This window comes from Calonectris borealis, chromosome 26 (assembly GCF_964195595.1).
Source record: "Calonectris borealis chromosome 26, bCalBor7.hap1.2, whole genome shotgun sequence".
Lineage (NCBI taxonomy): Eukaryota > Metazoa > Chordata > Aves > Procellariiformes > Procellariidae > Calonectris > Calonectris borealis.
Window position 1 is genome coordinate 6469777 of NC_134337.1, and position 27339 is coordinate 6497115.

The window sequence follows — 27339 nt, forward strand, 5'->3', positions numbered from 1 at the left end:
CAGGGGAAGCCCCAGCTCTGGCAGCCGCTTCCCCAGCCCACGCTCTGCTGCTTTCCACTTCCAGTGATCACCTGCACAAGCCCCGACATCCAGAATGGAGAAGTGGCTGAAGGACAGAGCGCTGTGTACCATCCCGGGGCCAACGTCACCTTCCAGTGCCACCCGGGCTACGTGCTGTGGGGCAGCCGTGAAGCCAAGTGCCAGCCCGATGGCCGCTGGGCGCCTGCTGTCCCCACCTGCGAGCCAGGTGAGCCTGGGCACATGGGGGTTTAGAAAGAGGATGCTTAGGGCCCCTTGTGCTGGAGGGGCCCGGAGATCGTGCCCTCTGCCTCACTCGATCGCTTCAGGTGTGATGGTGTTTTGCTGCGTTACGTGCGCTCCTGCGTCGGGCAAAATCACTAAAGCGCCGTTCTCTGCTCCTGCCCCATTAGCGCTGCCGTGTCCTCCACCTCCCGTCATCGCCCACGCCACGCACAGCGCGGAGCTCGGGGCAAACTTCACCAGCGGCATGTCCGTGAGCTACAGCTGCCAGCCCGGCTTCTCCCTCCTCGGAGACCCCTCTGTCTCGTGCACGGCCTCGGGGAACTGGAGCCTCCCGTACCCACGCTGCGCAGGTGGGGCCGGCTGCTGCCACGGCTCCCCGTGCACCCGTGGCTGGCTGAGCATCCGTCCCGTGCACGGCTGATCCTGGAGCAGGCAAACCTGCCAACCCGCAGAATTGGTGTGGGGAGGGGGGAACTGCACGTCCAGAGACACCCACAGGTCTAACGTGCCTCCAGCACACGCAGGATGCTGTGTTCACTTTGGTGGCACTGGGAATAACCTGGTGGCGTTGCTAAAGTCCATGGTTATCTGCAAGGAGACAGTCTTGGGTGTTCTAATTTTTGAAATTGCAGATTCGTGCACTCTGTGGCCCAAAGACAACGTGCTGTATGGTGGCACGCTGCAGTGTAGGATGTGCAGAGTGTGGAAACACCAAACTGGCTAAACTGGGTTTTTTTGGGGAGCGGACTGTTGTTTTGTTTCTTTTTTTTTAAGAATATATAAATTGGGTGCATGTGTCCTTACGTGCTAAGTACGTGTTAATTTATGTAGATAAATGTCAGAATACGTAGAAGAGATATTAATACCTTGGGGTTTGTTACAGTGCCTACCAATGCGCTTGTTTCTTTTTAGCTGCGTTTCACAGCCAGCATGTATTTCTCATGTGCATTTTGTTTCTTGGCAGCTGGCTGTGGGACACCAACAACGTTATTGTTTGCTGAGCTAAACAAGGAGTATAAAAATCAGACTGAGTTTCCTGTTGGGAAGACTGTGAAGTACACTTGTCGGCCTGGTTACATAAAACATCCACAGATATCACCAACTATTACGTGTCTTGAAAATCAAACGTGGTCTGAAGCCCAGGAGTTTTGCAAACGTATGTTTTGCAGATGCTTCTAGTTTGTTTAAATCGCAGTGTGATGACTGAAGCCTTTTAATTCCCCCTTTCAGTTCCCTCCTCCGTGGGGTTTGGGCAGACTCCCAGAATTAGTGACCCTTTTCCTATGGCATTGAATTAAAGAAGCTTAAAACCAGGTCTTCTTCTGCCCAGGGAGAAAGTGTGTTCATCCAGGAGAACCGGAGAACGGCAGAGTTATCGTTACAACAGATCTCTTCTTTGGGTCAACAGTGAATTACACCTGCAATGAAGGGTGAGTCCCAGCCAAGCTCCTTCGCCTCACTGAGATGAAATCAGCCATGCTTCTGCGCTCCCTGCAACTCGCAGGCACTGCGTGTCTTCCCACGAGAGACCAGGGCTTGTGTCTCTGAGCTCAGAGCACCCCAGTGTTGCCTGCACAAGGCGATGCTGGAGGAGAAACTGGAGTTCTCAGGTGCTGAGAGAAAATAGAAATCATCCAAATGATCAGGGAAAACCTCAGAATCCTTTGGGTGGTCTAAAACAATTTTGGCACTAAAGCAATTCTGGTCTTTGCAATGGTCTATTTCTAGTCTAATTTCCAGACAAATGGCAGCAGAAATTGGAGAAGGGGATTTATTTATAAATTTTTAAGTGCCATTTAGAGGGCACGACTGCCTGAGTCTGGTTGTGTGGAGCGGGTTTGGTTTTGGAAGCTTTGGCTTAAACCAGAAGTCGTTAAAGTGGACTTTTCTAGAGGACAGAAGGAAGAGGAGAGGGCATGGCAGCTCCCTGAGCCCCTCAGGGGTGCACTGCCTGTGCTGACCGAGGGGACCTGGGGGGAGGTCCCAATATGAGCTAAGGTTCATAGCTTTAAAACGGCAGTATTAGATGGCAACTAAGGCAATACTTGGTTGCTGTGGGACATGTGACCTCCAAAGACGGTCCTGTAGTGACACGAGTGACTTTGTTTGACTCCAGGCACAGGCTGGTTGGAGCGTCCCAGCGGCACTGTGTGATTTCGAGCTCTGGGACGCGAGTGAGGTGGAGCGGTGACGTTCCCGTCTGCCAGAGTAAGTACACTGCAGCAGGAGCTGAGCAGAGACTGATGAGAAACCAAACACAGCACAAAGAGATTCAGATCGGTGCTGTCCTTGGGAAAGATCTTCCAAGGCAAAGACAGAGAGCATCACCACTGAGATGGGTTCATCCCCGTCGGTTCCCTTCCTGGGAAGCATGTGTGTCCTGCAGACCCCGGGTGCTGCTGCAGCACTGATGCTAAAAGCCACCTTGTGCGCGCCCACAGGTATCGCCTGTGATCCGCCGCCGGACATCCCCCACGGGAGACACAGTGGGCACTTGATGGGCACCTTCTCCTACGCGGACGTGGTCACCTACACCTGCGACCCCGGCCACCCGCTGGCTGGAGAGCCCTCCATCTTCTGCACCACGGCGGACGGGGAGCACGGCGTGTGGAGCGGGCCGCCGCCGCGGTGCGGAGGTAGGGCTCTGCGGTGCGCGGGCGTCCGTCCCCGCCAGCGAGGCTGCGGGGAGGGCAGGGCGCACACAGGGACGTGCTGCGGAGCAGTGGCTGTTCCAAGACAGGAGGGGCCGTGGAGGATGTGGGACCGGGATGTGTTAGTGCCCGCACCGGCCCTGCTGCGCTCACCGAGAGCCCTCTGGCTCTCACCGGGGATGAGTGCACAGAAATACGAGCCAAGTAGTCCAGAGGGCTGAAGCATCTGGGTGGACTCTGGCAATGAGCAGCAGCCCAGAGATACCTGTCCGAGACACCCCTGTCTCTTATAGGCTGGCAGCTCAGCTGCAATGTTCCTGTGCACCAACTCACTCATTTTTCCATATTCCTCCTTTTTCTCACTACTAACATGAATGTGGTTTTGCCCTTTTCCCCCAGTCTCGCAGTGCTCTCACCCTCCAGCCGTTGCCAACGGAAAGCACAGTGGCCAAGCCACGGCAGTTTTCACCAGCGGCATGTCCGTGAGCTACACCTGCGATCCTGGCTACGTTCTTGTTGGAGAGGCACAGCTTCATTGTACTTCTTCTGGAGCTTGGAGTGTCCCTGCACCTCGGTGTGAAGGTGCATCCACCTGCCTTTTTCACTTGTGGATACGCCAGTGATACAAAGGGATTACGGGAGGAAGGAAGGGGAGAAAAGTGAAAATCCACATACTTATACTTAGAGAGACTCAGTTCTCTAGTGCTAAGCAGGAAAACAAAACAAAAAACCCAAAAGCCCATCCTATTCTCAGTGAAGATTTCCTTCCCTGTAGGGCGGCTGTGTCCCTCCCCGTCAGCGATTGACCACGGCCAGCACGATGGCAAGGATGTGAAAGTGTTCATTCCTGGAAAGTCTGTAAATTACAGCTGTGACCCCGGCTACTCTCTTATTGGAAAAACAACTCTATACTGTACGGTCAATGGAACCTGGAGCATCCCTTACCCCCGGTGTGAAGGTGAGCTTTAAATGCTGTTACCCATAGTGAAAAGGGAGACCACGTGGTCGCACGGCCTTCCCTGAATTTTGACCTCGCAAAACCAACGGGGGAAGCCCCAGCTCTGGCAGCCGCTTCCCCAGCCCACGCTCTGCTGCTTTCCACTTCCAGTGATCACCTGCACAAGCCCCGACATCCAGAATGGAGAAGTGGCTGAAGGACAGAGCGCTGTGTACCATCCCGGGGCCAACGTCACCTTCCAGTGCCACCCGGGCTACGTGCTGTGGGGCAGCCGTGAAGCCAAGTGCCAGCCCGATGGCCGCTGGGCGCCTGCTGTCCCCACCTGCGAGCCAGGTGAGCCTGGGCACATGGGGGTTTAGAAAGAGGATGCTTAGGGCCCCTTGTGCTGGAGGGGCCCGGAGATCGTGCCCTCTGCCTCACTCGATCGCTTCAGGTGTGATGGTGTTTTGCTGCGTTACGTGCGCTCCTGCGTCGGGCAAAATCACTAAAGCGCCGTTCTCTGCTCCTGCCCCGTTAGCGCTGCCGTGTCCTCCACCTCCCGTCATCGCCCACGCCACGCACAGCGCGGAGCTCGGGGCAAACTTCACCAGCGGCATGTCCGTGAGCTACAGCTGCCAGCCCGGCTTCTCCCTCCTCGGAGACCCCTCTGTCTCGTGCACGGCCTCGGGGAACTGGAGCCTCCCGTACCCACGCTGCGCAGGTGGGGCCGGCTGCTGCCACGGCTCCCCGTGCACCCGTGGCTGGCTGAGCATCCGTCCCGTGCACGGCTGATCCTGGAGCAGGCAAACCTGCCAACCCGCAGAACTGGTGTGGGGAGGGGGGAACTGCACGTCCAGAGACACCCACAGGTCTAACGTGCCTCCAGCACACGCAGGATGCTGTGTTCACTTTGGTGGCTTTGTGCATGCATCCTTCCTGCGTGTTACCCTGTCCATGCCCTTTTTTCATTTTGTTTTGTCCTCTCTCTTTAGTGCTGCAGTGTCCTTCACCTCCAAATATTGACAAAGGAAATCACAACAGCCAGGACTTGGAAGTTTTCACTACTGGGATGGTCGTAAATTACAGCTGTGACCCTGGCTACAGCCTCCTGGGAGAGGCATCGGTTTACTGCACCGACTCTGGAAACTGGAGCCTCCCTCTTCCTCGGTGTGCAGGTACACAGTGGTTCTGAGATAATGGCTGGAGTTATGGATAGTCTGGGAATTTCTGCCTTCGAAAGCCTGTAGGACTTGTCCTTTCCCTCACTCTTCCCAAAATGTTGAATCCTTCAGTCCTTCCCTTTTGTGGTCAGTTTTGCTTGTAAACTTTTATCTAGGCATACTCAATATACATTTTAAAACAACTCTGTGTAGTTGATATCCCTATTTTTCCCTGTGTTTTCTTTCCTGATAGGTGGCTGTGGAGCCCCTCCAAACTTAACCTTTGCTGAGCTAAGTGAGGAGTACAAAAATCTGACAGAGTTTCCTGTTGGGGACACCGTGCGATACAGCTGCCAGCTGGGATACATGAGACACCCCGGAGTACCCCCAACTCTGACATGCCTCAAAAACCACACGTGGTCTGAAGCGCTAGCGTTCTGTAAAAGTGAATAGCTCAATCAGTTTGGTGTTGGTTGTTGAAAATTGTCTAAGCTACATTTGTGGGTTTCTTAAAGCAATTCTTTAAAAATTGATTCATACATGGCTTCACTAGTCACATAGTTTGGGCAGCTATTGGCCTTTTAAAAATCACGTCTTTATTGGAGTCTGAATGTGGACAGATCCTTAAGATACCTTCTCATAGTGCATTACAAAACTGCAAGAGAGGAGTTTAAACTCACCCTTGTTCTTTCCCAGGGAAGCAATGTAAATACCCAGAAACACCAAAGAATGGCAGAGTTGTTGTTCTGACAGATCTCCTTTTTGGGTCAACCGTGAGCCACACGTGTGAAGAAGGGTGAGTCCCACACTGCCTTTGCTGACTGCATTTCTGAGCTCCGTGTTGGGCAATTACAGTAAAGGCTCAGAGCCCACTCCTCTGCGCAGGCCGTTCTCCCACAGCAAGCCCGAATTTGTATTTTGGTTCCAGTTATGCCATAGTTGCCTGCTCAGGAAAGGGAGAACAGTCTCTCATTTTTCCCTGCCTGTGCTCAGTAGATTACTTTGCAAACTTCAGTTTCAGTCTGCCTTCTCAGATGGCCACCCAGCAGGAGCACCTGACCAATCTACCCCAGAGTAATTTGGAATCATTGCTGTTCATCTTGGATCTAGGAAGAAGGAACTTGGTGTCCTTCATTCCCTTGTGTCAAACCAACAGAAACACCCCGGTGACCAGCCAGAAACAGGAGGCTGCAGAAGGAAACCTCTGGGGGTAGTGTCAGAGTGGGAGTGCAAAATCCAAGCTGAATGGCTTGGTATCAACTGATATTTCTTTCTGTGTAACTCCAGGCACCGACTGGTTGGACAGTCTCATAGGCGATGTGAGATTTTTGGACCAGATGTCTCATGGAGTGGTGTTCTTCCCATTTGTCAGAGTGAGTAGGTCACCACTAGATCTGGCCCAGAATTGCCAAATTAAGCCCTTAAAATTGAAAAGTGGCATTTCCTTAAAATAAATAGAGCCTTGAAGAATAAGACTTTTTAAGCATAATATTCCTCTAGGATTGTTTTGTTTTGTTTTCTTGTTTGGTTTCTTCTATAAATCTTCCAGATGCTAGCTTTTGATCTTTCAGAGTTATGTAGAATGAAGAATTGTGAGATGCCTGCAGGGATTTGTCTTTTTTGTTTCACAAACATAAATAATAAATTAAGGAAGAAATGTGTCTTGCAGTAGAAGAGTGGGATATTGAGTAAAATTGAACTGGGATCTCCCAAATACTGTACTGTTATCCAAACCACAAGGCTGTTTTGCAGTGGTTGATCATTGCAATCAGTCTTTCCTTCAGACAGAATTGCTTTGGAAGGCGTGAGCTTGGTGTAGTAAAGCAGTCAGGAGAATGACTAACAGCGCTTATGGATTTCTACACCATCTAATACATTTATTGGAATGTATTTGCATTATTCTGCTTACAGGCACAAAAGCATGTTTGTATATACAATAATGTGGTAAACCTAGAGTTCCTAAAGGAACTAAAAAGCCCTCAATTCTTGAAGTTATTCTTCTGTGAGTCTCCAAGTACTACCTGTGAAACTCCTCTGAGCAGTGGCATGTTAAGGATGGACTTTATGTATGCATTAATTACAGCATACATATGGCTCCCTCTTTGAGATAATTAATTTCTTTTTCAGAGGTGGTATGTCCAGTCCCACAGATCCAGAATGGGAGAGTATCTGTTCTTAAATATCGCTACACATACAAAGATACTGTTAGCTTTAAGTGCCATAAAGGTTTCACCTTGCGAGGCCATCGCACAGTCCAGTGCCAAGCTGATAAAACTTGGGATCCACCCGTACCAGTCTGTGAGCACGGTAAGTGTCAGTACTCTGACTTGTTAGCATTGCAGATTCCTCCCTGACTGCTCCTAGCCACTCACTGATGCCAAAGTTGGCTTTATTTTTACTGTTTGCTCCAGTTGCTTTAAGGAGAAACCAGAAATTGTTCCTTTTATTTATGCCTCTCTTCTCACACAGGAGATAAGCCAGGTTTTGGGTAATGCTGTAAGTATAAGCATGATTTGCTCTTCTCTCACCCTTCTTGTTGCAATCCATAATCCGTGTTCTCTTCGCTTCCTAAAAGTGAGAAATTTGGTAGCTTCATGGCAGGACAGTGACTACCAGAGAGGAGGGTAATTTTTGCTGGAAATAGAAAGGCAGGATGATGGAAAATGAAGGTAAATTTGTGCATTGTATTTGCTCAACCAAATGTGTCTTTTAAACTCTTAATGCTGCATCTAGATGGAGTGGCAGACCACTATCATCATCCTGATACCACAATCAAGCCAGGTAGGTCTATTATAAGAAGAGGCATCCAAAGTGTCCTGCTTTTTGCAGTGAAAAGGGTTAATTGCACTTTTTTACTCTCTTGTTCTCACTTTTTTTACAATTTAATGTCACCTTCTCACTTTCTGCCTCTCCTCTTTCAGTAGTGAAGTGTCTGCCTCCTCCAAGCATTGCTAACGCAGAACACAGCAGTCATTTCTCAGACACTTTTGATGTAGGAGCACTTGTGCACTACCGCTGCAAACATGGCTTCTCCCTCATTGGGAATAACTCTGTTCGTTGTACATCATATGGAGTCTGGAGCCGTCCCCTTCCTCAGTGCGAAGGTGTGTTTGTGCTCTTTCCTCTGAATCTTCTCAACTTTCTAAATGCGTTAAACGTGTAGTGATATTTGACTAAGGACTTGCTGAAACGAGCTGTTGCTTCAACAAACTCCACCACTAAAGAAAGAATGAGGTCTCTGTGGCCAAGAATGAGGTCTCTGTGGACTCTGTGGTCTGTATCCCACACAAGTTCCATGGTCTAAAGGGTTCTTTATACCCTCGCTGTCCACAGTTGGCTGTGAGCCCAAGAGTTGGGAATGGAAAAGCAATCAGATTGGAGTCCCTCTATAGGCCTGGAGGCATCATTACAATTGAACGCAACACTGCTCATGTCCCAAAAGACCTCCACAAGTCCCAGTGCAGCCTGGGGGCACATGGGATCCTCCACTCCCCATCTGTGGAAGAGGAAAGCATGTGTTATCTGCCCTTAGATGGCTATCCTTTCTGACCTTATCACTCTCGGTAGTGTGCTGCAACATGTTTAGGAGGCGAGAGGAACCTGGAGTCTACTGTTTAGATCTGAAGATCCATCTATCCTAACTTTTCCTGTTCTTATTGCTGCATTATTCGGTGCCTCAGTTTCTCAGCATGAACGCCTTAAACATGAGCTTAGGCCAGTTTCGCCAGCCACAAGGAACCTGTATGGATGTTGTAATAAGATGGTCTTACAAATGTGGAACTCCCATTATAGATATGAACTAATCAGTCTTCTTATCTGATATACCAGGAAAAATGATGCTGTACAATGTTCCTTTGTGTAAGAAGAAATATGTGTGATGCTATATGCTTTATAGATGATTTGGGGTGAAGCAAGTGCAGAGGGCTGGGCAGGGCTGGCTCTGTGTGTTGGATTCAATGCTGCGGGAGTGAGCATACAGCCATCTGCAGGAGCTCAAAAGTTTCTCCTCTTGCCTGTATGAGCTCTGTTTTGATCTGCACTTCTCTCTTTTTAGTGCTGCACTGTTCCAAGCCTGCAGATATCACCCACGGGTCTCACAATGGCCCAGCAAAAGATTTTTTCACTCCTGGAACATCTGTAAGCTACATGTGTGAGCCCGGCTTCTCTCTCATTGGGGCAGCATCCATTTATTGCACACAATCTGGAGCCTGGAGCCATCCTCCTCCCATCTGTCAAGGTGTGTTTTTGTTGCAGAGAGCTAAGAAGAAAGGACATTCAACATGACTTGCCTTAGGGAAAGGTTTGTATAAGGACTAAATCTGAGTCCTTTACTACAGAATATGTGATAAGAACAAAATCAAGTTTATAGCCATTTCTAAAGCCTGATGGAGTTACAGGGTTACAAAAAAATTTGTTGAGCCTAGGTGAAGAAATTAAAAGGGAACAATCAAGGCTGCAAAGGTACGGTGCCTTAGCTACTCTCTGCCAGTCCATCAGGATCCTCATGCCAACACTGTCGTTTGTCTCTCCCTGACTTTCCAGTTGTGAAGTGTTTCCATCCTCCAAACATCACCCACGGGAAGCTCAAAGGCAACATCTCTGACACTTTTTTCTACGGAGCATCTGTATCCTACAGCTGCAGTCCTGGTTATTCACTCGTTGGGAATGCTTTCATCAGCTGCACGGTGTCAGGAACCTGGAGCCAGCCTCCTCCTCGGTGCGAAGGTGTGTTTGTGCTTAGTTTGCTCACGTTGTTTGGAATTCATGGTGGCAGAACCAGAACTGGGCTGAGGAGACATGCAGCCATGCTGATACACACATTTTACATTGGGAAAAAATTGAATCTTCAGAGAGATACATGGGCCAAAATCTAAGCAGTAAAATCTTCTGCAGCTAACACTGAATTCCGTCTTCTTATTTTGCGTGGGAACCACTTTTATATCATAGCTAGGCAGTGTTGATCTGTTAATTATGAATTTATCTACTCTTTGTTATCCTTGGGAAGAGCATGATATTGTTGTAAAGAAGCAAGATGGGAACCTCATGCTAGTAGCCAGAAGGTTATGAGTACGATAGAGGCAATTCTGGAAGGCAGTTTTAATTCTTGCATGTTTTCCATCTCTGCTCTTGTTGCTATGAATGAGTTGTATAGTAACTTCCCTCCATTAAAACCTTTTTACTTTTAGTAGAAGAGTAGAAACTTTTTCCCTTCCCTTTCCTTCCTTTTTTGTGTCTCTTACTCCCCAGTTATCACTAACAGGAAACAAAGGAAATTATTATATCAGAGAATTTGTCTCTGATGGACGATTTGTAGATTACACATGAGCCTGACTATTCCCTTCTCGGAAAGTGCCTCTATATCTGTGACTTGGCACTTCTGTGTAGCTCACTGTGAAGGTCAGTCATTAGGCAAACTTGACTAAAGGCAATTTCATGAATGTCACAAGATTCCTAGTGTGGGTATTCCTGCACGGAAAACTGGACATTCACCGGAATAAATTCATTACCCACACAGCGTGCTTCCTTGATGGAGTTGTACCCACCTCAGTGACTCAAGAGTTGAAACGTGCTTGGATAACAATGAGAGGAAATAACGTACCAAATGCTTACGTAAATAAGTCAGAGGCTCTTTAAAGGAAGCAGAAAAATTCTCCCTGCCATTCCACATTCTCATGGTTTTGAAGTGCCCTTAGTAACTATTACGTGTGAAAGTAAAAATAAATATAAAAAAAAAAAAAAGACATGAAACAAAGGTTAAAAGTTACACGTTGATGTTACCCCTTTGGTCTCCACTGAGAACCTTCTCCAGAATTCTTGGGCTAATCAAAGGTGATTAGACACTTAAATTGAAGCAACTAACTCAATACATTGAAAACAGTGATATAAGTAGCTTAGATGGCTGGGCTAATTAATTAATAAATTAGTTATTGATAAATAATGCGGCTGGTGATCTCTTTTAAGGGCAGGGGATTTCTACAGACTACAAGTGGGTTATAGCCAGTTGGCTCTAAAGCTCCCACAGGAATCTTCCCTGCTACAGCTTTCTTCTCCAAATACTTTGGTAGCCCAGTATCAGAAAAATCTCTTTCTCTGGCAGGCTTCTCCCAAGGTACCCCTACTACAGACGATTTTCCATCTGCCATACCAGTGTGGAGTAGCTGATCTGTACAAATATTCACATGTGGGAGTGAGACATCTGCCCTCTTCTGCAGCCACAAAGAAAGGAATTACCCTGTGGAATAAGAATTAATTCCTGGTTACATTCAGAAATAATTCAAAAACAATGTCTTAAACAACCCACAGTTGTATTTCTTGTATTTTATGTTCCTTCTCATTAAATGTCCTTTTTTTGTTACTTCTAATTTCAGAGATCAGATGCGTATTCCCAGAAGTTCAAGGTGTTAAGAAAGCCATAAAAGCAAATACTTATCGCTCTGGGACTAACATCACTCTTGAATGTGATGATGGTTACACGTTGGAAGGCATCAGTCAGATTCAGTGCCAAGAGGACTTCAGCTGGGACCCTCCTGTACCAGCCTGTAAACTGAGTGAGTGAAATATAAATGAAGCAAAATCAAACAGAAACATGCAAATGCATTTTGAACATGCAAATGTCTTTCTGTATTAAAAAAAAAAAGTATATAATGGTGTGGTTTTTAAGAAATCCTGTATTTATAGGCCTTAGCAGTAGAAGCTTTATTGGTAAAGTGATTGACTACAGTTGAGCAACACCGTATTTTGTTAGAATAGTTTGCTGATTTTCCTTTTTCTCTTCCCTTCAGCATCACACAACTCTGGTTCAGTAGGCCTAGGTAAGCAGCTTAGAAACATTTTTGTGGCCAGATCTTTAGCTTTATGCAGTGGCCTCAGTGGCACCGTTTCCCTCTGCTTACTTTGAAGATGTGCCTCGTTATGTCTTTTGTGCTGATATGCTTTGAAACACACCGTGAGAATAATACGTACTCTTCTCTCTAAGGAGTCGCGGCTGCAGGAGTCCTGCTTCTCCTGGGGGCAGGCATTGTCTGGAAAATCATTTCTAAGCAGAAGGAAGGGTAAGACAGTCTTCTGGATGTTCATTCACGTCCTTTGTTGCCAAGTCCCAAGTTTTATACACTTTATACACGTGAAATATTTGCCTGAATGTGCCTGGGTCCTGCAATTTTGTATCTTCAGCTCAGGCTTGCAAACTGTACAAGGCACAGCAACCTGGAATCGACGGTGTGGTTATGTTGTTTTATTTCAAGACTCTCTTCCTAAGAGGAAACCAACCTGAGTGTTCTTTCACAAACCAATACAGTTCACTGTTTTCTTCTTTTTCACTTAGCTATTACGATACATATGAAAACTACAGTTACCAAACCACTCTGAACCAGATCACGGAACAGAAATGTTCATGTCTTCCATAGAAGGTATGGATTTATATTACTCAACATGAAGTATCAGTTATAGCTGCAAATTTGGGTTGTTCCAATATAGTAATTCAAGTAGAAAACTCTTTCCCCTCAATCTTCTGGTAAGATGCTTTCTTTTGCTGAATAAAAGAGACTGTTTTAAACGTAGCGTTTTTTTAAACACGCTATTTTTCTTTCTGACACCACCCTCAATGTGTGTGTGTCCTTTTCCATAATCTGAATAGATGGTGTCCACAGGTCAGACTTCCAGACTATCCCTTGCTTCTGACATAAAGTTGCTTTTGTTTTGTAAGGATTATGGGAGAGCTTGCTCTCTAGAAAACTACCTTAACAGCAGTAGAGTCAGATAAGGACACTGAACTGGGCCTTTGGGGTTTTTTGCTTGCTTTTGGTCTTGCTGCAATGCCATTTTTACTTACAGGTGAATCTACTTGCTATGCCGAATGTATTGCAGATGACAATTCATTTTCACTCTTAGCAGCACTCTGAACATAATCAGCTTTGACTACAAACTGGCACCTGTAAACATTAGATCTTTTTTTTTTTTTTTTTTTTGGTAAAGGCTGTTTTTAGATAATTCCTTCTTTGAAACAATGCATTTCCCAGAAATTCTCTCCTCCCTCCCTGAGCTATAATGTAATCTCTAGACATCAGTGTGAAAACATTAAAAGTCTAATTTTAACACCAGGATGTCATCTTTTTCCTAGGCTGGGCATCCGTGCTGCTGCTAAGCAGGCATTGGACTCGTTTTCCGTAGAGAGTGGCTGCAGGTTGCATGGAAGACTTGCTCATGTTGAGACTGCAATTCTGTGGCAAAAAAGGCACTTTACCATAGAATCAGTTAATGCTCCTTCTGCTCCCATTAATTACTGTAAGGATCTAACAAACTGCACACAGTACAGATGCTGTTTCAGAGGGACTTGTGTCCTGCTGCGTCCAATAAAGAACGCCTCAATTTCCAAACCCTGTGATAAGCAAGATCCACGAAAGCATTCCTGCACGTGTGTAGAAGTCACAATTTGTTAAACCAAAGATTGTCTTAATAGCAACTGTGTTCACATCTGCAGCAGCAGTAGGCGCTGCTCTGTATTTTCTTATTCGCAGTGTTCCTCTATGAACGCTTCACCTAATAAAAGCGGAACGTGGGACAGTAATTGCATCAGGCTTTGTCTCTCCTTTTGCGTCCAGATAGAGTTGTAAGTCTTTTATTTTTTTTTTTAATACTGCTCAGCCCGGCAGCACACGCGGTTTGTCTTTCAAAGGAGAAGCAGCCCTGCAGAGGGCGGTTCCTCCTGGGCTGGCACGCAGGCGCCTTTATTTTTAATTAGCCTTTGTTAGCGTTCAAAGCGCAGGAGCTGCGCAACTAAACAGGCTTTGAAGCTTTTCCTCTTTGCTGGAGACGCGGGCGGCTCTCTGGGGACCTGCCCAGGAAAGGGCCCGGCCTCCTTCGGCCCGGGCCTCTCCCCACACCCGCTCTCCTCGGCCCTGTAACGGGCTCCCCGCTGCCCCGCCCTTCCTGAGGAGCGGAAAGGCCCCGCCATGGCGGTGGCCGCCGCTGAGGGAAGGGGCGGGCGGCGCACAGCGCATGCGCCCCAGCCGCGCGCTGCGTCAGTGCCGCCGCCTGAGTGAGGGGCGCGGAGCGGACGCTCCTGCTCAGGCCGCCGCGGTCATGGGGCCGCCGCGCTTCCCGCCCGCTCGCGGCCCGGGCCTCCTGCTGGCGCTGGCGCTGTCGTGGCTCGGTGGAACACGGGCTCAGGGTGAGGAACGGGCGCTCGCCCGCCACGGCGGGGAAGCGGCCTGGGTGGGGGGCGAGCTGAGGGGCTGGGGGGGCACGCCGAGCCCCTGCGTCCTCCCGTCCCCGAGAGCAACCGGGAGGAGGGAAAGAGCTCGTCCTGCCCTCCCCTGGCCCCGAGGGGGGGTCTCCCGGGGCCTGCTGGGCCGCTCGGGGGGGCGGTGTGGAGGGAGAAGGGAACGGCTTTAGGCGGTGGCGGAAACAGCGATCTTTCTGGGCGGCTTCGGTGAGGTTTGAGGCGAAAAGGTGAAAGAAAGCTTGTGTTGCAAAAGTAGGCGCGCTGGCTTTGGTGCTAATGGAGGCTGGTTCTGACCCCGAGTTTGAGGCTTAAATTTCTTCTATGGTTTGGTAAATCTCTAAACAATGGTATAAATAGATTGGAAAAGAAATTAATAGGTATCATCAAAGAGTTGATGGCCTCTGTCGTGTGTAAGTCTTGCAAAGACTGGGTGGATCTGACAGTTGTGTCTGGGTTGCAAGGTCTTGAATGTGTTTTTCTGAGTCCTCTGAAACTCCTCTGAGGAGTTTCACGACTTCAGCATTAACTGCACCTCAAAATGTCCCTGGGTCTGTAGGTCTCTTGGGTTGTGTAGCTGGTTTTAAACTCCCCTTTATGATCTGCCTGGCCTTTTGCCTTGGGAAAGGAAATTAACTATGTGATTTGTTTGTTTTTCCTGCAGCAAGCTAAACAGGCATTTTACTGCAGATGGGTATACAGTGAATTAAGTCATGTATTTAACTACAAGAATAAGGCAAACAGACAAAAAATATGAATTGGAAGGAAATGCATTGTCTGGATAGAATTCTGAAGAAGAACTTGAGAAAACAATTAATAAGTACCTGTACTAGTGTAGGCTTGGACATTGGATGCAATTAAAATATAAATTAAAAAATTGAAACCTAGTTAAATACACAGATAGCTCTGGTTCTTAAGAATGTCACCTCTTTGATTTACTGATGAATCCTTAAAACCTGCTGAATTAGCCTGGCTTCTATGCCATCATGCCTCAACTTGTAACTCTTCTTTTTGACAAGATTGTGTATTGCTTTTTCCTTCCTTTTACTCTGACAGGCACGTGTATGCCTCCAGAAAGGCTGCAATATGCGGAGCTCCTGGAGAGTTTCAGCTCAATGAAGAGCTTTCCTGTTGGAACCAGTGTGTCGTACATCTGCCGGCCGGGGTATATGCGAATCCCTGGAAAATCATTAAATCGTACATGTGGTGAAGACTTACAGTGGACACCCACAGAGCAGTTTTGTACAGGTAATGTGTGCATGAGCTCTTTTGCTTTTTCCTCTTGATATTTAACAATTATAGTTGTTTTTCAAGTGAAAATTAGTATTCTGTAATATTTTAAAAGAAGCTTGACAAATGCTAATGATGCTAAGAGCAGTATATGCCAAAGACTTAGTCTTTGTATATAACTACAAAGATGTAGATTTTTTTTTTCTTTTCTTTCTCACTCCCCTTAGAGAGAAAATGTAACCATCCAGGAGAATTAGAACATGGTTTTATTAATGTGACAGATCTTACCTTTGGTTCAAAAGCTACTTTTTCTTGTGAAGGAGGGTAAGTGTTTTGGTGACTTAATGAATCCTTTTTCATTTTTTTCTGTTTACACCAGATTTGAACCAAACCCAAATTTTTTTACGCACGTTCCGTTCCACTTCTGACTTGAAATGTCTCCTGAATTCTACCTGGAGCAAATGAAATTACAGTTAAATTTGATTTGATTCCCTGGTTTTGCTTGCTGTTTGCGTCAACCGAGGCTTAAGCTTTTTAGTGAGATTCTGCAGAGTGAAAACTAAAGTGTTACCTCTAATGATTTCTTTTAATGCTCTTGTGACAGAGGGAATAAATATATATATTCATCACCCTTCATTATTATATTGAATAATGGCCACTTGTCTGTGTATAGCAAATTAAGTCGAAAGCAGTAACCTCTGGCAGGGTTTTTTCCTCCCTTTCCTTTTAACAGCTTATTTCCTTAGTATTAGTAACTTTAGGGCATTAGTATTAGAGGGTACATATCTTAAAATGGTGAGACTTCCATCAGTTCCTTTAGTGATATCTCATTTGTCTCTCTTTTGTTTTCAAAGGTGAGACTGTTAGCAAAATAAAAAAAAAATTAAGATACTATTCTCATTACAACAAAAACTTGGTATGTTATGTCCCCGCAATCACAGAACAGAATTATATAAACAAAGTTTCTAGGTGCTTGTTGGAGAAATGAGAGATTTCTTAAGTTTCACCTCTTTAAAAATTTTTACCTGTCTAGATTCAGATTACATGGAACTGATGAAATTTCCTGTGTAATCAAGAATAAAGGGGTTGGCTGGAATAGAGATCTTCCTTTCTGTGATAGTAAGTAAATTACTACCATGTTTAAGTTTATATTCAGATGGTGGTAGTTCATTTAAAAACAGCTGTGCCATAAACTTTCCAGTATAAGAAATGATGGTAAAATAGGACTGATTTTTATTTTTATTTTTTTGGAACTACTTGGCATGTGCCTGAGGAATGACCACTGAAAAATACCAGTTATTGTGGTAATTGGCTCACATTAGTCAAAGTCAGCCTCTTCTTGAAATTGAGACTCCCTGTAATAAATGACCATCAGTAACTCTCACTTAGAACTGTAGCTTGTCTTAGAAATAGCTATATGTCAGATTTTAAATGAAATTACTTGAAAATCAAGGCTCACTATTTCTGAGATGAACAAGGTAACGGCAAAATTCTGTCGACTAATTTGTGTGATTTATTTCTAGGAATTCCTTGTGAATCACCTCCAAGCATAGCCAATGGGCACTACACTGAAGCAGCTAGCTATGTTTATCAAACATCAGTAACCTATACGTGTGATGATGTACCAAAAGGCGCGGATCCCTTCTCGCTGATTGGCCCACCTACTATTTTCTGCACATATGATGCACAGTTAAATGGAGTTTGGAGTGAACCACCTCCACAATGTAGAGGTTGTTGAGATTTTTAATATACTTCTTTATTATAGCCTATGTGACTCCAAAACTTCAATATCTGTCCCTTTTTTGGAAGGGGTTGGGGGTCGGGAATGCACTTCCCTATAGAAAAGAAGAAACTAAATATGATACAGTTCCCGTGGATCAATGGCATTGTGGATATTGATTGATTATTTAACAGAATATGACTAAAATTTAAGTTAAAACTTTAAAAATACATGTATGAGCACGCTGTTGGTAGAAGTGACAAAGACAAAGTGAAGGAACTGAGAGACCATAAAGCCTGGGTAGCTGAAGAAAAATTGCATAAAGTGCAAGCATGTGAAAGCTAGATTATGAGTAGCAAAATGGTGAGGAAGAACTCTTTTTCTAAACACAGATACTATGCAAGTGCAGAAATAAATGCAAAGCCCAGCAAGCACAAAGTCTTGCTTTGCAGACGTAGGGAGAAATAGCAGATGCTTGCATATTGTCATTTGAACCCTAATCAATATCACTTTGTTTTCTGAAATTCTGCCACTCTACAGGACTATGTCTTTTGGAAGTGGAACGTGATTGTCTCAATTATTACAATTTCTTATTTGACTGTGTACCGCTACAACTCAATAGCTTAAAGCAAGGACCTTGTCCACCTTCAAGAGAATAATCTTTTTACAAAGCCCCTCCAAAACAATTTGAGGAATTAAATAAGGAAACTTATAGGTAGCAAAAGGATGCTGTGTCTGTTGCAAAGGTACTGTTAACAAATGTTTCAGAGCTCTTTTTCTTTTACCTATTTCAGTGGTCAAATGTGATAACCCGAAAGTTGAAAATGGAAAAAAAAAAACTGGATTTGGACCTTCCTATAGCTATAGGGACTCAGTCGTGTTTGAGTGTAATCCTGGCTATTTCATGATCGGACCGGAGGTAATTACCTGTGGAGAAAACAACACCTGGTCTCCTCCAAAACCAACCTGTGAAAAAAGTAAGCCTTTAAATAAGAATCCAACTTCTCTTGTATGTTGAGAATGTTGTAAGTCTGTCTTAGCTAAAATTTAAAAGCATAACATTGTAGTTGGAAATCAGAAGCTAAGGAAGTTGTCATAGAGCCTCATCTGTGGGCAACCATTTTAGGTGTTCGAGTGACTTTTAACTCCAAAGAGTTTTCGGATGAGAGGGAGTTGAGTTACAGACGTGTATAGAAGTTGTGGTGTGGACGTCCTGTGATGCTGCTGCATCGTAATAACATCATGGTGTTTGTTCTAGTGATTTCATGCATAAATACAGGAGAAAAGATGTGTTTCTGAATTCTGATTCTTCTGAATCCTAGGAAGAACTAGGAGTATGCACAATGAGGAAACCTATAGTGTCCTTCTAGAGTAATCAAAATCATTACGTGTCTGTGTTCTCTTATGCAGCTCTTCAGCTCTTTCCAGGCATCTTGTATGGTGTGTAGTATGTTGTTAGATTTTGACCAGGCAAATTATTAAGTCGGGACTAATTTCCAGAGCTGGGGACATTGCAGAGGTCTTTCTGTAACCTTTCTCCTTCCTCTTTGTGCTAGAGGGAGAGGGAATGTTGTTGTAGAGTACAGTGAGAGAATTTTTTACATGCATACTCTAATAACGAATGCCCAAGAATGAGAACCACTTCTGCAAAGAATATATTTGGGTGTTCTGTAATGAATGAGTCTGATAACACAGCTGGAAATTATTCTAGAGCTTACAAAAATAATTAACCAACAAATAGGAATTTCTTAACTTCCACATCGTAAGATCATATTACCTTAATGAATACCTACAGTGATGTTTCTTTTAAGTCTTCTAAAGGGAACATTTATACTTAAAATTGTGGTGAAGTTAAACTAATCAGATATGCTGATCTATTTTTCGTGTACAAAGGCAATGTATATTTGTGGGGTGAGTTAATGAGTTACGAAATATTTAAAGTTTATTATCACTAAACTTAGTTTTAAATTCATGTATTAGTTACTGAAGGTGTATGTGGTGCCCCAAAGATCACACATGGAGTAGTGATTCCAGCGAAATCTGTGTATGAAGGAGGAGAGTCTGTTCAGATAAAGTGCAACGCTCATTGTACTTTTCCTGATGGCGCTGAAGAGATGGCAGTAACTTGTCAAGGACAGAATACGTGGAGTTCTTTACAAAACTGTGCATGTGAGTAAAACTTATAGTTGGTAAAATCAAGAGCAGAGTGACAAGTTCCAAAGGTCTGATGTAGTAATGTGCAGACCCTGAAAGTCAGACGTCTGTCAGCAGGGCACCAACAGGTTGTGTTAGCAGGGTTGTGAGTGTCATGGGTGGAGTTTCGGCGACTGAGGAAAGTTTTCGGTGGAGTTGGAGTCCTAGTCCAGTCTTAGTTTTGTTTATGGAAAGTTCAAAAGCCGGTGTGAAAGATCTTTTCTGGGAGTGTTTTCTGAAGGTTCTTCCTTTGATGATGGCAGACTTTACTCTCGCCTCACTTTGCACTGTGTGATCGTTTGTTATAACACAAACAGAGGTTGTCATCACTTTGATGCAACTGTTTGTCCTAATGAAGCTGAGACGTGCGTTTCTGTTAATGTGTCTGAAGCATGCCCATCAGCAGAAGTACCTGCAGCCTCTAGGAAGCAGGAAACCTTTGCGTATAAAATGTCTTAAGGATTGACTGAGCTTCTGATATTTACACAAATGTAGGGACTATTTGATGGCAATTTCTTGAATCTGCTTCATGTACCAACTGTGTTCTTGGACTTTATTTCCTTTTCTCTTCCCGTCTCCCCCACCCCCCTATCCAGGTGAGCCTAAAAGTTCTGGTAACACTCCAGACATAAATTACGGTAGAGTAATTGATGGACAAAAACATTCATATTCTGTCGGGGATTTTATTACGATTGAATGTTATGCAGGCTACACATTACATGGTGAAGCCCGTATTCAGTATATTGGAGAAAACAAATGGATTCCTGGAGTGCCAACTTGCCAGTTAAGTAAGTATGAACTGCAAGAATTTCCACTAGAATGAAAATATGTGTAACAGAAACTTTACTTCTTGGGGACATTCTCTTGTATTCAGGAGAAATCATTTAATGCAAACTTCCTTCTTTATTTTGACATAAGAAAAATAGGTTTTGGTAAAATCAATTTAAAAATAGGAACATTTTAAGTTAAATAACTTATGATATAAACTGTCCTGCTGCAAAGATTGTGTTGACAGAAGTGCTTGATCTATTTTGAAATAACTTTGTGACTATATTTATCATAACGTTCGAATAAGAAGCACATGTGTTCCTCTTGTGATACTGATTCACTCTGTTTTTAGGTGCGTATATTACGGCCATCATCTGTGGTAAGTATCCTATAAAACCTGAACAAGATATGATGTGGATTGTATTTTTTTTTAATGTGGAATTGGTACTTTGGTCATCACATGTGACTGCAGTAATATAACATGATTTTAGAGTTTCGGTTATTTTAAAAATGCTTGACTGCTTCTAAAGCTGCATAGTTCAAGAAAAGATTACTTGGCAATTATAGATCAATTTCATGTAAAATGTGTATTTCTTCACGTATGTGAGGCAACAGATTTCAAAGGCAGTCTTCCACAACTTAGTCACTTTCATAAACTCTTCAGAGCTTGGGTTTACTGGAAGTGTGAATAAATAACTGTGCCAGTGAACAAAAGTGCTTAGTCCATCTTCTGTCCTTGCATTTGTTACCCACTCTTGTAGGCCTACCACTTTCTTACAAATTTGTTGTAAAAAGTAATGTTAGGATGTTGACATATCTGTTTTAATGCTACTGAGCTGGTGGGGTTTTGCTGTCTTGGTGGTCACTGTTCTTGAGCTGACCTGTCTTGAAGAGTCTTGAGTAAAGCATCAGATACATATTTGTGAAATAAGCATGCAAATTTTAAGGGTTTTTTTTGGGGGGGAGGGGTTGTGTAGGACTGTGGATGAAGACAGTGCTATTTCTGCTAAAAATTTTTGAAGCTTTTTTGTGAGCTAGAGATGATCTTTATCACTCTAAGGCTTTTTTTAATTCTTCTTAAAGTGATTGTGGCAATTGTGGTGTTCCTGGCAGCCTTCTGGGTCTATAAGAAATTCTTTTCACAAAATGGGTGAGTAAGCCTACTTTTTTATTATTATTATTGCAAATTTCTAAATGACTGAGCAAAAGCAGTGCTAACATGTATGTAAGTTTCTTGAGCTTTATCTGCCCTTTCTTTTTCAAATGCCTGATGACTATATGTGAGCTTATCACAGCAGCTGATGGGAAGCTGAAGTGCCTAACAATATATTTGACTTTGGTTTTGTATCTGCTATTCAGATAAGCTGCTAATTAACACTTGCGCTAATTTCAAGGAAGGAAAAACCCTGTTTTTAAGCTTGTATTTGGCATAGGTACACTTGCCGAGGAAAGTACTGTTTGCATCTCCTCCAAAATATGTCAGTTTACCTCTTAAAACCAGTGGTAGTATTGGCTTGTGTGGGCTTGTGTTATTTTATTGCTTGGATACCCTCTGGCATCACGAGGTCTCACAAGGCTGTAAGAGTCGAGTGGTTTACGTGAACTTGGAAGCCTTGGAGGTGAACTAAGGAGTTTCCTCGCTTCTACATGAGATGTACCAATGGTAGTGGAGGGTAACTGGAGAACTACTGTGTTTTGTGTTTTGGACCAGAAGCACCTTGAATAAAGTAATATGGGCTTAGTTACAAGAAAAACATGAAAAAAAAATTGACCTAAACTGGTGTTCCTATGCTGTTTGAAAAAGCAGAGAGTCAGCTTTGCTACTAGAATGTTTAATGTGTGGATCCACTTCAGTTTTTTCTCCTGCAGCAGCAATGATTGGTGTTCCTATGTTAAAGACTTGCAAAATCAACTGTAAAATATTAGATGCATAAGTAGTAGTGTTCTTTTGTTTTTAATGAGACATGTAGGACCTTTTGAACTTTATCTTCAAAACAACTGATTGTTATGTATGCTTTTTCATGGAGAGGTGGCAGGAGATGTAAATGCTGCTTTGTGCATTGCTTCTTGCAGTGATGACTTACTTTATCTTCTTGAAAAAAGCCTGTTTTGTTGGAGAAATAGTTTGTAACACGCAAAATACTGAAAATTCAGAGCAAGTTAGGTGGTACACATAGAATGTTATGATAAGCATCTCATCAAAACTGACTTACCTTTTAACAAAATCTGTTGGAACTTATCTGGGGTATGTGAAGCAAAGGAAGGGATGCTATAAATAAAGCAAACCAGAGGAAATACTCCTGCGGTTCATATTTGTAATGAAGTACACACAGTACTATTTGGGAGAACCCTGAAGCTAGCTTATATCCAGTGAGGTTTTAGCCTTAGTATCTTCCATATAGGCAGTACAGTATCGTTACAAGGGCCAGAGTTGGCCCTGTAAGCAGAGTGGCTCTGTACCTGTGTGCTGCTAAGTAATTCAGTGCTTTTGAGCAATTGCTTTTCATTTGTGACTTGGATAATCTGCAATCTGGATGGTCCAAATAAGAGTACAATGGGAGTTAATAGTATTAGGGCAGCACTTTCTGCCTTCATCTGTGGAGAGACTTCCCAGGATGTAGAAAGGAGGAGGGATCTAAAGCAAGATCATAAAAAATTAGTGTGTTATATTCCTGAAAATTTTACAAGATGAAAAGACTTATTGCACCCAGTGCTTTCCTTAAGCTTCCTCGCTGTGAGCATCTGACTATTAAACCTCTTTCTTGTCTGAAAACCCTGATTTAATCTCCTTTTATTAAGACCTAGATCTCCCTATTTAGTTTTCTGGGTTCCTGATGTAGCTGAGCCTTTGTGAACTGTTGTGCTTCCGGTACTTCATACTGGCTGGGTTGTAGTCTTCAAATTACAGCAAAAATCTTTTCTTGCCCTCTCTTTCTTGTGTGTTTAATCTGCCAGTTTTATAGGACATTCAATTAGACCTTTTTCCCCTTCTGCTGTTCAGCTCGTATACAGTTGATGAGAGTTACAAGGAAACATGTATTTTAAAAACTAATGTACCAGCTGAGATGGAAGAAACTGCACAAATGAATTAATTGAATCTTAAAAAGGTATACACTTTCCACTTAATTTGGACTTCTACAATGAAGCTTAAGTGTCTTTTTTTTATTATGGTTTACTTAAAATTTCAGGAGAAGTGTGGAATCTAGCTAGCTGTGAACCTCAGTTTCCTGTAGGAAAGACTGTAATAACCATTCATTCATTTGGGGAGAATAGGATATATTACATAAAGAATTATAATTCAGTATCGTATATGATAGCTTCCAGTGATTGCATATCACGTATCTTAGTTTTGGGTTGTCTTTAAAGAATGAGTAACATATTTTTCTGTAAGATAGAAACTACATACAGACTCAGTAGAATGTTTGCACCTGTTTCAGTAATGTGAAATGGATTCCAGTGGTGTGTTACTTTTGTTAGCCAATAGTGTAATACCCTATAATTAGAAGGCTGTTGGAGCTGCATTACACAGACACTAGAATTATAAAGGTAGTGTGCATCCCTTCAGAGAAAACCAGATTATGTGTGTCTCAGCGTTACTGATTCATCTGTGTTTTCAGCTTTCTAGAAGAAAAATAAAATAAATGAAGGTGCAAACAAGTTCTTCTTTCTAAACCTTTTTATAAAAAGGTGATTTCTTTTTCAAATTCAGAGTTCTGTAGCCCTAAAAAGGCTCAAAGTATAGTTGCTTGTTTGGAACTGATTTCCTCTCCTGTATTTTATACTAACACTTAGTCTTGTAGTCAGATGTATTTGATGATAGTTACGATTGTTCCTGAACTTGTGTAGGGTCAAATTGGCTCTTTCAAAAACGTGACTCTTCAAACCTGGTTACAACAGAACAGATTTAAGACAGGACAGCTTAGTTTGACTGTTCCTTGTCAGTATTTTGTCATTACTACCTTAACAGTTAGTTTGCACTACAAATACTTTTGTAAACTAGTATCTTCATTTGTGTCACTTTTCTCCGTTGTACAAATTCTGAGAAGGTAATGGTTGAAATGTTATGTCTCTTATTCTAACTTAATGCAAAGGTCTTTTCAAATACATAGTCTTGATTTTATTTACTTTTTAAGAACAAGTGACTTTTCAATATTTGTGAAAGTTTGAGATGGCATATATGAAAATTAAACTTGGAGTTTCTTCCAAAATGATGTATGAATTAAGGATTATCATCCTTACCTCTGAAGTAAGATGTTTCTAATTGAGATAGGATTAGTTTTCTGGGTTAGTTGGGCTTATTTTTGGAGAGAGGAAAAAAAGGAATCAGGAGTTCTTGTGTCCAATCTTACCTTTTGCACATGACAATAATAAGAGAAATTAGTGGTCTGGTATGTATACACACTATTAACCCCTGCTTTTTCTTACTGTATCTAGAACTCCTTAGAGACCTAGAGTAATAGTGCAGAAGTTTGGTATGTTTTTTTTTCTGTAAAGCAAAACAGGAGTTATTCAAGAACTTGAAAATATATATATATGGATGTAATTATGAATTTTAATCCTCATATGTTTAAGTATTGTAAATTTGCTGTTAGCGGACTACAAAATCAAAATACGTACTAAACAACATACTGTATTTAAAATAAATTATAAGGGATGCTCCTGATGTAGTCTCCAAATCAATTGGGAATCCTGTAACTGTTCTGTCGGTTTTCAGTTTTTGATAATACTCAGGCATGGTCCGCTCGTCACTTGAAATGATCCATTTGGATCAAATGCTCTTCTACTCCATGGGTCATTCTTAGTAGCCTAGTGGGTGAAATGAAGCAAAAATCTCCTCAGTCTAGCAGTTGCCTAGTAAGAAGAGGACAAATAATGATTTAGTTTCATGACTTTACCTGTTGATTTAATGATAAAACTAAGGATGTGCTTTCAGAATAAATGTAAAAACTATTTAAATGTAAAAATCTCTGATTTGACTTGTTTTTTTGTTTGTAGGAAACGTGACAGCACTCCATATACTGCCGAATATAAGATCTGTAAAGCATGAATGACCTTTTTTGGGAGTGGGAGGGAATTTGCAGTTGAATGTACCTATCAGAAATGGAAGATGATTGCACTTGCATTGAGTTTCTGTAGATGAATATCTTGTACTATGTCTTACACCACTGATTAACTGTAGTAGGAGATCATTAATAGGGTAAAAAGAAAATACATATCTATATACATATCTATATATATCTCTCTGCTTTTCCTTATGGGCCACTCATATTGTCTTTTCTGTCTATGTGAAATGGTCTTAAAGGCACATACCTGTAGCATGCAAGAGTGTCTGTGTCGGCGGGAGTACTGGACGTATCACTGTCGTAGTACCAGCTGCTGCCGCCTGCTGCCTTCAGTGCTACTTCTTTCTTACAGAAGACTATCCAGTATTAGTTCTGCTCACTAAAAGCCAAATGTGGTGCTTGTTCATTTTTGCGATTGAGGCGGTATAAATGCTTATGTTGTCTCTTGTATTCTGAAATGTTTTATTATTAATTTCTTTAGGAGATTGGTGCCATTTAAGGCTATCTCTTTTTGAAACTATCACAGTTTAGATCTTATATACACTACCTCTTTGTTTGCCAAAGTTGGTTTCTGTATATCTAATTAATTAAAATGTGCCTTTAAATCAGAGTTTTATAGCTTTTCCATTGCCTTTAAGCAGGACAAAGCCATATCTATTTCTGGCTCTTTGATACAGTCCCAGAAAGACTACAGTGGATTTGTTGGAATGGAAAACTGAGGGTTTCTATAGCAAAGGTATCCCCTTTGAATTCGTTGGCCTATTGACAGAAGGTACCTAATTAAAGGAACTGCTGAGAAATCATTGGTAGCCATCTCCTATCAGGAGCACAATGTAAGTTCCTTAGGATGCTTGATTTTTTTTGAGCCTTGATGTCAGTTTCAGAGATAATTGTATTGCTTTTCAGGATAGAAAGGGTGCCGTATGGATCTAGCTTCCTTGCTTTTTTTTTATTTGAAATCATATATTCCACATGTAGCATTTCAAATCTATGTATACGGATTACGATGCTAAATCTAGCTCTGTAATGCTAGATTTAGCATCAGATACCTGTTGAGAAACAGAAGCCTTTCCCTGTCTGACTCCCTTCTCTTTTCATGTTAAAGGAAGACCAAACCAGCTTAGTTGCGGGAGTGAAGGAATGGGTATGCTGGCACTGGCGGTAGATGTGGTCTCTTTTTAGATAGCTGCTTGCTTCATGAAGTCTTTGAGTCAAGACTGTGACTCCAGGAGCTCCCATCACAGCATTTGCCATGAATTGAGACTTGGATGGACATTGATAGCTGTTACTTTAAATGCATACTTGCTATTTCTAATTCCTTATTAAAACCAGAAGCTTAATTAGGACAGGTTTTGGCTTTGTGAATCTCTGAGCTTGCTATCAACATACAGGCAGCTTATAAGAACCAATTTTTGCAGAAAAACCAAATTGCCTCACTTCAGATGGGTGAGGCAGCATTTAATCCATTTTTGCTTGTCTGGTGGATTGGTACTACTCTCCACTGTTGTGAACAGATTGTTGAATAACATAGAACTATTTAGGGCTTTATTGGGGCTTTTGGGGACAATCCCAGCAGTTGTATTGTCAGAGTTCATAGTAGTCTCTGGTTATTAAAAAGGGGGTTTGGCTACGTAGAATGACTTGCTGTTCATTGCCTAGCTGATACCTAGTTTGATAATTGTTTGTAAAGACTGTGATAATATACTGGGAATTGAGTGTGTTGGTCACTAGCTAGCTTGATTATTTATGGCATCTTCAATGTTTTACAATATGCTGAAATGCACTTAATGCTAAAGTGAAATACCTGTAAAAAATGGCCTTATTTTTACACTTTTTTCCGGATGTAAAGACTAGTGATGACTTGTAATATTACAAATAAAAATGTTAAATTATTTAGCAGTAAGTGTTTGTCTTTCATTCGTCATGTGGTAAGCAGCTACTTTCCCATTATTGTTAAGATGATTTTTCATGTACCAAACTTGCATTAGGTAGTAACTGTTGAGATCGAAGTTTGCAGTTTGTGCACAGAATTACTTAATGGTAGCGTGGAGAATGTGTTTTAATTTGCTACGCAGTCTCGTAGTCTTTTGGTTTTCTTTTGAAAGTGCAGAGAATTTCGGAGAACCTCCAAAA

General features: G+C 42.8%; 2 protein-coding genes across 3 annotated transcripts in view; both read left to right on the forward strand.

The window, feature by feature from the left end:
* CR1 (complement C3b/C4b receptor 1 (Knops blood group)) overlaps positions 1-13338 on the forward strand; it is a 75577-nt gene extending 62239 nt beyond the window's left edge. The window contains exons 81-104 of the mRNA XM_075173980.1: positions 65-247; positions 432-614; positions 1229-1420; positions 1595-1694; positions 2381-2472; positions 2706-2900; positions 3315-3497; positions 3691-3873; positions 4024-4206; positions 4391-4573; positions 4845-5027; positions 5266-5457; positions 5709-5808; positions 6300-6385; positions 7140-7319; positions 7746-7793; positions 7934-8116; positions 9067-9249; positions 9555-9737; positions 11381-11560; positions 11795-11824; positions 11989-12064; positions 12337-12421; positions 13132-13338. Coding sequence (XP_075030081.1) covers positions 65-247; positions 432-614; positions 1229-1420; positions 1595-1694; positions 2381-2472; positions 2706-2900; positions 3315-3497; positions 3691-3873; positions 4024-4206; positions 4391-4573; positions 4845-5027; positions 5266-5457; positions 5709-5808; positions 6300-6385; positions 7140-7319; positions 7746-7793; positions 7934-8116; positions 9067-9249; positions 9555-9737; positions 11381-11560; positions 11795-11824; positions 11989-12064; positions 12337-12418 — 3383 coding nt within the window. The 3' untranslated portion in view covers positions 12419-12421; positions 13132-13338. The remainder of the gene's footprint in view (positions 1-64; positions 248-431; positions 615-1228; positions 1421-1594; positions 1695-2380; positions 2473-2705; positions 2901-3314; positions 3498-3690; positions 3874-4023; positions 4207-4390; positions 4574-4844; positions 5028-5265; positions 5458-5708; positions 5809-6299; positions 6386-7139; positions 7320-7745; positions 7794-7933; positions 8117-9066; positions 9250-9554; positions 9738-11380; positions 11561-11794; positions 11825-11988; positions 12065-12336; positions 12422-13131) is intronic.
* A 414-nt stretch (positions 13339-13752) lies between these two features.
* LOC142093281 (membrane cofactor protein-like) lies at positions 13753-27105 on the forward strand. 2 transcript variants are annotated; one of them, XM_075174307.1, is made up of 12 exons: positions 13995-14181; positions 15289-15480; positions 15690-15786; positions 16496-16581; positions 16986-17192; positions 17977-18159; positions 19163-19351; positions 19972-20163; positions 20496-20522; positions 21227-21293; positions 23145-23250; positions 25139-27105. In XM_075174307.1, exons 1-11 carry the CDS (start codon positions 14010-14012, stop codon positions 23233-23235), a joined length of 1503 nt encoding a protein of 500 aa, XP_075030408.1. In that variant the 5' UTR covers positions 13995-14009; the 3' UTR covers positions 23236-23250; positions 25139-27105. The 2 variants fall into 2 exon arrangements, with proteins under 2 accessions (XP_075030409.1, XP_075030408.1); XM_075174308.1 differs by lacking the exon at positions 23145-23250 and having other exon boundaries at positions 13753-14181.
* The last annotated feature ends 234 nt before the right edge of the window (positions 27106-27339 follow it).

Bases quoted from the DNA above. Each gene is read 5' to 3' on its own strand.
- LOC142093281 (XM_075174307.1), top strand. From the start codon at position 14,010: ATGCGCCCCAGCCGCGCGCTGCGTCAGTGCCGCCGCCTGAGTGAGGGG. The intron at 17,193-17,976 runs GTTGTTGAGATT...TACCTATTTCAG, and splicing joins ACCACCTCCACAATGTAGAG to TGGTCAAATGTGATAACCCG. The intron at 20,523-21,226 runs GTAAGTATCCTA...TTCTTCTTAAAG, and splicing joins TATTACGGCCATCATCTGTG to TGATTGTGGCAATTGTGGTG.